General features: G+C 36.0%; 1 protein-coding gene across 1 annotated transcript; it reads left to right on the top strand.

The window, feature by feature from the left end:
• Positions 1–1667: 1667 nt before the first annotated feature.
• Positions 1668–8435, top strand: LOC132123942 (V-type proton ATPase catalytic subunit A-like). The gene is made up of 15 exons (XM_059534630.1): positions 1668–1796; positions 3182–3289; positions 3513–3641; positions 3748–3962; positions 4425–4562; positions 4652–4803; positions 5445–5607; positions 5688–5796; positions 5886–6008; positions 6101–6215; positions 6383–6446; positions 6586–6789; positions 6876–6970; positions 7070–7241; positions 7787–8435. The coding sequence occupies exons 2-15, from the start codon at positions 3208–3210 to the stop codon at positions 7877–7879; spliced, it is 1854 nt and encodes a 617-aa protein (XP_059390613.1). The 5' UTR covers positions 1668–1796; positions 3182–3207; the 3' UTR covers positions 7880–8435.
• The last annotated feature ends 3042 nt before the right edge of the window (positions 8436–11477 follow it).

Raw genomic sequence — 11477 nt, 5'->3', positions numbered from 1 at the left:
TATATATATATATATATATATATATTATATATTACTGACCAGTAGTGTATATTGTTATTACAAAATATTTATATTTTAAAAACATAGCTTCTTTTTTTTTCAAAAGTATACTAAAAAAGTATCACATGTTCTGAAAAAATATTAAGCAGCAGAACTGTTTCTTTGATAATGAATCATCATATTAGAATGATTTCTAAAGGATAATGTGATAATGATCCTAAAAATTCAGCTTTGCATCACAGAAATAAATGATAATTTAAAGTATAATACATTTAAAAACAATTATTTTAAATTGTAATAATATATCACAATATTACTTTTTTTTCTGTATTTTTTATCAAATAAATGCAGGCTTGATGAGCAGCAGAAACTTCTTTCAAAAACATTAAAAATAGTAATGTTTCCAAACTTTTGGTCTGTACTGTATATATATATATATATATATATATATATATATATATATATATATATATATATATATATATATATATATATATAATTTACTGTAAAATACAATTACATTAGTACACAGATTCTACTAAATTCTGCTTACGTGAAGTAGAATGGCTGTTGGCTAGATTGGAAATTTCTTGACATACAGTTAGGGCGAATATGCTCTGGCTCTGGGTTTTCAAATGGATGACGTGTGTAGGGAGCAAATGTCCTGTTCCTTGGAAAGCACTTCCGCTTCACAAATTAAACATTTAAAAAAAAAAAAAACAACACTTCATTTTGGAACAACACTTCATGGCAGCCATGATTTTCTGAGGTGGATTTGCACGTTTTGGAACACAGCTGCGTCTGAAAGCTTTGGCAGCTGACTTGTTACCTCGCTGCCCTGTCAGGCAGTGACTTTGTAGGCAGGTTGGTGCATGAAGATACCACACAAAACTAATTTTACAAAATTTGGAAGGCAACAATGTACATCTGAATACAATTATCATGTCACAACCTGTCTATTGAGATACCTTCATCTGATTTTCAAAGGCGGCATATATAGATAGATAGATAGATAGATAGATAGATAGATAGATAGATAGATAGATAGATAGATAGATAGATTTTATTCAATTTGAGGTCATTGAACTGTTTCAGCACATATATTATATATCATCCTCACTGAAGTCATTATACTGCAGTATGAGTATAATCATATGAGAGCCTGGATCAGACAGATACACACAGTCTCTCACACTCCTTGCAATCTGAAGCTGGTTGAGGTCTGGCTTTAGAAGATGATCGTTGATGAAAATGAGTCTGTCCTTTGGTGGTCCTGCCCTACAGCTGGAGGTGCTTCACTCTTGTTTCTAAGTCTGTTGTTTGCTAGTGCAACCTTACCCAGCAAGACAATCCTCAGCTCATTCACAAGCACAGAACACACACACACGACTTTCATATAACATACAATGCCAAATCACTGTGACAATCATCACTGAAAAATCTCAATAAAATATGCAGCATTCAGAGAGCAATAATGGCAAAATGAACGTACATTTAAAAAACAGTTTTGGGGACACTCCTCCATAAACAGGTTTGTCAACCACTGTCATAAATTAATATTAGTCTTCTTAACTTCATAATCTACATGTTTTGTGGGAATTGTGGGAAATCACAATAACAGTACTTCAGCACACAGTAGGGGGCGATACTGAGTTTCCTGCGCACGCTGTTCACTCTGCCGAGGGAGAACGTGCTGTGACGACAGCAAACGTCTGAATGTAGTCAGGTGACTTTTCTCGTTCCTCACGTCTCATCTCACCAAAGGATCTGGACACAGCACTGTCTCGGTTTTTGAGGTATTTACTAATCTTTGAAATGTCCTGTAGTTTTTTTTTTATGCTGAAAGCATTGTACTGCAGAGGTGTATTGTTAGGTTTTAATCAAAAATCAGAAAATATGATTATAAGAATATTCTCAGATTCTCTTTGTAGTTTTTTCTTTAATAATCATATAATAGCTTATTTTACAGCTGTATACGGTGTCGCTGAATCATTGCTCGCTTCGCCTCTGCATGCAGCTCATAAGAATCGTTAGATGTTCGTTTCCCTGCTTCACTGAGAATAATAACCCACTTGGATGCTAAACAGATTGCTGGAGAATTTCAGTATATTACCTATATGATGAATTTGATTGTTCACGAACACGTGCGATGGATCACATTACTCGCTTTAATTAATGGGAGACAAAACTTACATTCAATTTTCAGCAAAGGTCAAATTCTATCATCAGCTTCTTGATCATGTGATCATGCAGCATCTCTTCGCAGCTCGAAATCCAGTGCGTACAGCAGCTACAGACATTCAACGATCTTTGAATACATCTGGATAATATATATATATATATAATTTATTTAGTCCTCTCATCATTGTAACTGTAGAGATGATTGTATTTCGGGATTGTGATATTTGATGCACAAATAGGCATTAGGTAAGAAGGCAGCTCACTAGGTTTTGACGCAACGGCTGCCTGCTGTTTTCCTTTTAACAACAGCACGCTAGGTTTTCAGACATGTTCTTTAGGATTTTTCTGTACTGACAGAACTCAGTTTTTCGCCTGTGCTCGATATTCTGATCTGAACATATTTAAAACCAAATGGACCATTTGTCCCCAGTAATCCCAGATGTCATAGGAGCATCATGTGATTTATAAATTCACAAAAACCTGGAAGTTTCCCCTTCCTCTTCCTATTGAGGTTTTGAATAGCAAAAAATATAGATGGATATTTTTATGAATGAAGGTGTTTAAGTGTCATGCATTGCTTTTACAGACCATTTCGGGTGTTTAGTTGACTGGTTCTCAACGATAAATGATTTGATCTGTCATAAATGACCACTACAATTCCACAAAATCCAGATTTGCTCAACTGTCTGTTTTTCCAACTTCCTCACATGGTTTCTGTTTTACAGTCAGTGTCATGTGCCCTTGGTCATGTGACTGTGTTCCATATTTGTCCTTTATATAAATGTTGTATAAATATATATATTTTTACACAATAGACAAACTCCTGTCCGTGAAGTTGCTATTGTTACTACTGCAAATCATTCTGATAAAAAACATATCAAATGAAAAATAATACACTAAACAAATGTAATGTAAACAAATGTGCAGCTTGTGTATTGTGCAAAATGTTCAAAAGTGTCGAAATAAGTTCAGATTGTAAGCATCTTTTTTTTTTTTTAAGTTCATTTTGTATAAGACACAATCAAAATGGACTTCTCCAAGCTTCCCAAGATCCGAGATGAAGAGCGGGAGGGACAATTTGGATATGTGCATGGTGTATCTGGACCTGGTTAGTAGGAATTCAGATGTCATAGTTTTTATTCTATTTTATTTTATTATTTTGGATTATTATGTGACTAGAGCTTGTGGTGTTTTATTTAATTTTATTAAGCTTTTTTTGTGTGTGTCATTGGTGATTTAGGTTTAAATATATATATATATATTTGTTAAACTTTAACTGTTCACAAGTAATTTTTGAAGATCCCATTACTTACTCCCTAATTGTGTTATAGTGGTGACGGCCTCCAGTATGGCAGGAGCTGCCATGTACGAGTTGGTACGAGTGGGCCACAGTGAGCTTGTGGGAGAGATCATTAGACTGGAGGGTGACATGGCCACCATTCAGGTCTATGAAGAGACATGTATCCTATTCTTACCTTAGTACAGTACATACTTTCTGTAGTTGCTGTTGTACACAGTGCGTAGAATCTATTAAATAGTATTGTAGTTTTCCTGAGCTTTCATCAGCTGGTGTGTCGGTTGGTGACCCTGTCCTGCGCACAGGGAAGCCCCTCTCTGTGGAGTTAGGACCAGGAATCATGGGCTCCATCTTTGATGGTATTCAGCGTCCCCTCAAAGACATCAATGACCTCACCCAAAGTATCTACATTCCTAGAGGAGTCAACATTGGTGCCCTTAATCGTGATCTGAAATGGGAGTTCTCTCCATCCAAGAGTGTGCGAGTAAGTAAAAGATTAATTTAAAGGTACACAATTATTGATGTTTTTCAAGTTTAGTTATGGTTGTGATGTTTTTCTTTGTTATGATTTAACATTCTTTCAGATTCCAAGAAGGAAATAAATTACTTAGGATCTATAAGAGGTCATATCATGAGCATATCAACATGTTTTGTATTCTTTTTGTGATTTAAAAAGATCATCGTACTCTGAAAATCTGGGAAACATTAGTTTTTCCTGGCTTTGTGTAGCACCTACAGCATGCATATTCTTATTAAGGATTAATTCCCAAACGAATTTAGGCAACAAAACATAGTTTATTAACGTTATTAGTGGACATAAATTAAAATAAATGTAGTAATAATAAAAATCATAATAATTATGATATGACCCCTTTTAAAGGTATGCTGCCGGGTAATTAATCAAATGATTAAATTAATGTTTTTAAGCTGTTGTTTGTGTGTCCAGGTTGGCAGTCACGTCACTGGAGGTGATATCTATGGTATGGTGTTTGAAAACTCTCTCATTAAACACAAAATAATGTTACCACCGAAAAGCCGAGGAACTGTCACATACGTCGCACCAGCTGGAAACTACGATGTCTCGGTGAGGTTAATAACGTGTTCATCTTTTTCAAAAACAGTAAAATGACAATTACTGTGACAGAAGTCAGTTTGTATGTGTGTGTTTGTCAGGATGTGGTGTTGGAGTTGGAGTTTGAGGGGGTAAAAGAGAGGTTCACCATGGTGCAAGTGTGGCCCGTGCGTCAGGTCCGGCCAGTCACAGAGAAACTTCCTGCGAATCACCCTCTGCTGACTGGTCAGCGGGTACTGGACGCCCTCTTTCCGTGAGTCACGCTCTGTGAAATGATCATTTTTCAGAATAATAGGCTCAATTTTCAGATGACACAATGGACAAACCATTCATTTCTACAGCTTAATTCTCCCCAAAGGATCTTTTAATAAGAATATAGGACTTTTCATGAACATTAATCAACAGAAATGGGAGCGTTTAATAATTATAGGGAAAAATTTAGTACAGTAGAAGTACTGTAAAAGGGGATGTTTTAAACATTACATATATACACTTCCATTTGGGGTCATTTGTGAGTGATTTTGAAAAAAGTCTCTTATACTGCCTGAGGCTGCATTTATTCAAAAATAGTAAAAATTAAAGAAATAATTATAATTTATATATGTGTATATATATATATATATATATATATATATATATATATATATATATATTATAATTATTTCTTTATTTTTTACTATTTTTGATAAAATAAATTCAGCCTCAGGTAGTATAAGAGACTAAATAAGAGAAATTTAGTCTTTTGTAGCATTTTAAATGTCTTTACTGTCACTATTGATCAATTTAATGCATCCTTGCTGAATAAAAGTATTAACTGCTTTAAAACTTTTGAACAGTAGTGTAAATGTCTGATAGCTCAACAGTTCTTTAAGTATCGACTGTTTGATTTCACAGGTGTGTGCAGGGTGGAACCACAGCCATCCCTGGTGCTTTCGGTTGTGGTAAAACTGTGATCTCTCAGTCCCTGTCTAAGTACTCCAACAGTGATGTCATCGTCTATGTAGGCTGTGGAGAGCGTGGTAACGAAATGTCTGAAGTACTCCGAGATTTCCCTGAGGTGAATAGCACTGTCGTTGGACCAACAGTACAAACACTGTAATTGATGGTAGGGTGACTGACACTTCTCTTGCCCTATAGCTCACCATGGAGGTGGATGGGAAAGTGGAGAGCATCATGAAGAGAACAGCTTTGGTTGCCAACACATCCAACATGCCCGTGGCTGCCAGAGAAGCTTCCATTTACACAGGTTCGTTGAAGCTTTGATACAAAAATAAAGTGTGTGCTTTAAAACCTAGCAGCTGTGTGAAACCGTTAATGGGTCTTTATTCCATCCAGGAATCACGCTGTCTGAGTATTTCAGGGACATGGGCTACAATGTGAGCATGATGGCTGACTCCACCTCTCGATGGGCAGAGGCTCTGAGGGAGATCTCCGGTCGCCTGGCTGAGATGCCTGCTGGTACGTGTGCTGTGACCATCTCAGGCATGACAGCAAATATTATAAACTACAATTTCTGAAGTAAATTTACATTTGTTTGCTTGTGTTCACAGATAGCGGTTATCCTGCCTATCTCGGAGCACGTCTGGCCTCATTTTATGAGCGTGCTGGTCGAGTTAAATGTCTTGGTAACCCAGAGAGAGAGGGCAGTGTGAGCATTGTGGGAGCGTAAGTAGATCTTTTGGATGCTTTTTCTTCTTCAGACTCCATAATTTGCTTGTTTGCTTTGGTAAAGTTTTGATTTTATTATTTATGACTGCTGTTGTTACTGTTAACATGCATTGTCTGGCTGACTCGCTCAAGCTTTTATTTTGTTTGTTTCATTTTATTTGCAGTGTGTCTCCCCCTGGTGGTGATTTCTCGGATCCTGTGACATCTGCTACTCTTGGTATTGTACAAGTACGTGAAGTTTTCCTTCACACTGCATTCTTAACACATTGGTTCATAGCAGAATAACATTATTTGTTCTTCTTCCAGAGATAAACAGTCTAAAAGTCATTTTTGTTATTGTAATCCTTCCTCACGTTCCCTCTTCCAGGTGTTTTGGGGTCTGGATAAAAAGCTGGCTCAGAGAAAGCACTTCCCTTCAGTGAACTGGCTCATCAGTTACAGTAAGTACACACGAGCACTGGACGAGTACTACGACAAGCACTTCCCTGAATTTGTGCCACTGCGTACCAAAGCCAAAGAGATCCTGCAGGAAGAGGAAGACTTGGCTGAGATTGTGCAGCTTGTAGGGAAGGTGAGTTTGTGGGTTCATGCTATATACATTACTTTTTGAGATATTATTACAGGTATTTTTCAGTGGTAAAAAATTAATTTTTTTAGGCATCATTGGCTGAAACGGATAAGATCACGCTGGAAGTTGCCAAATTAATCAAAGATGACTTCCTGCAGCAAAATGGATACACGCCTTATGACAGGTATTGATCTGATTGAAGCTGAGGATCATTTAACTTCCTTGTCACATGACATTTAAATGTGACGGTATGGGTATAAAATGCTAAATTTATCATTTTCAGGTTCTGTCCATTCTATAAGACAGTGGGTATCTTGTCCAACATGATTGCGTTCTATGATATGGCACGTCATGCTGTAGAGACCACTGCACAGAGCGACAATAAGATCACCTGGGCCATGATCCGGGAGCACATGGGAGAAATTCTGTACAGGATCAGTTCCATGAAATTCAAGGTACAGGATGTAAACATTGTCTGTGTTTTGATAAAATCAATCATGCCTAAATTATGTTTAAACCAGTGGCTTTTTGCCTCCAAGCCACTTTGATGAAATTATTTTAACAACTTATTTTATGTAATAAAGTTGTTGCCCTCTTGGAAGTTTGCTGATGTTTCCAACTAGGTGCCACTGCTCTACCACTTGATTTATTATGACTCCCATTATCTTGGTTTGCCAATAGCTTGGTTCCTCTTTCATAGTGATCGTTCACAAGTGTTGTAAACAAGCCAAACAGTGCAGTTGAATCACATTATATGGCTAGAGACTGAATATTATGTCTTGGTATTATTTGTAAAGCTAAAGTGTGTTCTTTTTGTGATGATAAAATATTTACTTAGCCTGCTGTCAGCTATAAGTATTCTATTTGTTGAATGGGATAGTTTGAAAAGACTTACACATTTAAAAAGAAATGACACTGCATTTTCAAATTTCATTGTTCAGTAAAGCTCTAAAAATATAGTAATTTTTAATGTCTTTCAATGTCTGTAACTGTATTTCAGGACCCAGTGAAAGAGGGTGAGGAGAAGATCAAAGCGGAGTATGCGCAGCTGCTTGAAGACATGCAGAACTCCTTCCGTACACTGGAAGACTAAAAGAGTCCGTGCTTAGCCATCATTCTCAGGGCAGGGCAGCAGAACCCCACATCCCCACAAACACACACAGTCGATGTCTTTTTCCTTTGTGTTTTTGCTGTCGAATACATTCCACTGCTTTTTTTCATCTTGTGGTGTTCTGGATGCTCTAGTGTTCTTGAGGTGTCTCCAAACACGTGTGTGTGTGTGTGTGTGTATTTGTCTATATGTGCAACCTGTATGATCTTCTTCAAAGCCTCTGCTCTGCCCCAGTTCTTTATATTTTACAGATCATCCTCTCTATAGACATAGATGTTATTATTGAAAAAATATAATTATTGTGCTATTTTTATCTGTACAGAAGACTGAAAGACATGACTTGAGAGATTCGCTATATTTACTGCTGGAATATTTACAGTTTAAATTGTTGTCAACATATTTCTTGTTGTTTTTGGTATGGATGTTTATTGCAGTATTGCCCTGTATATTATTTTTTGAGGACACTTCCCCTTCATTGCTCATGTGAAAATGTGTTTGAGTCCTGGAAAAATAGAAATAAAAATGGATGAGTTTACAAGTATTGTGAATAAGAGTATTTAAGTGGATGTGTTTTGGGGTCCTGCATTTTAAAACAGAATGCTTTTAGTAGTTTGTTTTAACCAAAAATATTTGGTTAACACGTTTTTAGCCTTTTTTTTTGCGTTAATGTTTGATCCCTTTCAGACAAAACCTGAGCAAGCAAGATTATCAGGGCTATTAATATAAAATATGTAGAAATGGTTCTCCCCGAAATAGAAAACTGGTTGCCCTACTCTCGAAGTTTAGTCATGAGCTCAGTATTTTACACATGTTTGAGGTATGTACTGTGTAAACAGTGCTTTTGTAAATTAAATTGGGTGGTGGTGTGTTTGCAACCTTTTCATCAGAGAGTAGTTACTCAAGTATTTCTAGCTTTATGCAAGTCATTGAGCAGCAAAGAACTATGAACTTCTTACCAATATCATATGATCTGGCATATATAAAATGACATATCATAAAAGCAAATAATTATTCCCCATTTTAATAGATAAAATAAACTGTTTTGTCATAAACTTGCATCCATTTTAACATCTAGATTACAAATGTAGCTATTAAGATCAGAATGTCTCTGATTTATATCTACCTGCATCTGTACTATTCATCCAAAAACTTGATGGGTCCATTTTCGTGGCAGTGGCACCTTTCTTCCATTTCTTACTCTTGGTTTGTTCTCAGAGGTTGAAAATCATGTTCAGGCAGGAGAGTCTGCATTTGTGTGCAATCTATTTACCTATGTACATGTGCATATGAATGATGTCGGTTTGTTTGACTGGTCTTACAGCATTTTCTCATCTTGTAACTGGAATGTGGATGCTCAAGTTCCAAAGACTATAGAATAAGGATAATAACTTTGTCAAGTTCCCTCCTTGCCCTCGCTTCTTGTCTATTCATTTCTGACACTTGTCTTATCTCGATGTGCTGCATAAATTGCCATAACTTTTGTCTATGATTTTAGGTTTGTTTGACTTAATCTTGTTACACATCATATTAAATGTCATAGATAAATCTAGCCTTCAACTCATACACCGACAAGTGTCTGAACCCTGATATTCTTTTAATAAAAATCTTATGTGCCAGAAGAACTGATGCAACGCAGGCATAAATTATTGTTTGTTTACATCCATAATCAGTTTCAGTATTATACAACGATTATTTCAAATTGATTCGAAATTATGAGGGTCTACTGTTACTATGGTTACCTCGTCAGGCGAACGCGATTTGTTACATGCTTATAAACATATATAGCCTACTTTATTTGTAAAAAGAACAAGGTTTTTTTTTTTCAACAGAACTGAATATTGCCAATATGTAGGCTACTTATATATGTATAAGTAATATATTAAATAAAATTATAAGACTAAGTTCAAATTAATCAAATATCTAACGTTAGGCCTACAATAAATCAATACATATAATAATATAAATATAAATAAATGTATAAAATAAATATTTTGGCAACTTTATGTATTTTGTATGAATTATAAGTGTTATGCGATGTAAAAAAAGAAAAAAAAACCTGAAGAGCCTCCTTGGTGTCATACGTAAAATATGCAAATACAAAGTGTGCTTTGTTCTCGGCGGCGAATGGCACGTTGCTCCAGGAGCAGGTAGACTCTGACTGTACACCTGCTTATGGAAGGCCAAGAGGGTCAAATTCACGTGAATTTTAACGCGTCAACAACACGTTAAATACGTGTATTTCACACGTAAACAACACGTATTTAACGCGTTAAATACGTGTTGTTTACGTGTTAAAAATCAGCGCGTATTTAACGTGTATTTCACGTGTTAAATACACGTGAAATACACGTGAAGTACGCGTTAAAAATCAGTTTGAACGGGTCAATGTCATTGGCTGCTGAGGACTTGGGTCAAACCACTTCTGCGAGCTTAGAGGGGTGTACCATTCATAGACAGGCAACCACCATTTAACATGCTATAGATCAGCTTATTCAGCCTTATTATTTATTTTTTTTCTTTTTTTCTTTTCTTTTTTTATATAGCCTATAGAAATAATATATTTAAGTTTCAGTTATATGAAAAATTTATTTTTTACCACTCATGCCTTTTTGTAAATAAACACATTAGTGGATATTTTAGCTTTAATAGTGGTCACTCTTAAAGGGTTAGAAGTAAAGCAACAAATCTGTTTTATGGATGGTAACTGTAAAATTATTACTGAAATATAATTAGTAATTAGTTACACTACTAGTTAATGCAAAAGTAATATAATTAAAATAACTAAATTACTAGTAACTACTTACTGCTCAACTCTGACTTTCAGTAAAAAAAACTATATATATTTGGACATTCTCCTGCTGAGAAATAACTGATAAAAATGTAAGAAAAAATTTAGTGTTCAAGAGAAATTATTCATATCCGTCTTATTTGATATTCAATATCTCAGGACATAAATAAGGTAAGTTAAAGTGTATCTGTTTCAAATGTTTTGGTGATAGTATAAGACTTAAGTTAGCATCAAGCATTAACATTTGTGTCGGGGAAATAGTTACAATGGAGGTAAGTAATCAATTCAGGTTTAAGATACAAACCATTGAAATCAATATCTGTCTTTAGAAAACAATCATCTTAGTAATCAACAGCTTTTATTGTGCTTACATTTACAGCTATCGCCAGCACTTATTGAAACCTCTTTTTGTTCAGCAATTCTGCACTTTTTGTTCTCTTACAAGAGCTCTCTCGTACTGCGTCTTAGCTAAGACGCTACGAGAAAAGTCTCTTTTCACGAAATACTGAAGCAAAAAATTATCCTTAATTTTGTATTTTTGTAAAGCGCATTTGCAGCAGTACACAGCCATAGGCGAGACGGCTCGTTCGCTCATTGGCTTGTTCTGCGGCAACTGCACAGCCTATCGAGCGCGGGCTGATGCAACATCAGACCAATAAGGGTGCTTCGCGCCCTTCTTGCCACTTCCCGCCGAAACGGGTGTGGCCCAACCTATAAAAGGAGCTCGAAAAGGCTGACTCACCTGATTTTTCATCTCTTCAGCGAAGCTCACGCATCGCTGGATCACGGAGG

Source organism: Carassius carassius, chromosome 42 (assembly GCF_963082965.1).
Source record: "Carassius carassius chromosome 42, fCarCar2.1, whole genome shotgun sequence".
NCBI classification, from domain to species: Eukaryota; Metazoa; Chordata; class Actinopteri; order Cypriniformes; family Cyprinidae; genus Carassius; species Carassius carassius.
The sequence above is the reverse complement of the archived record's forward strand: the minus strand, read 5'-3'. Positions and strand labels throughout refer to the sequence as shown.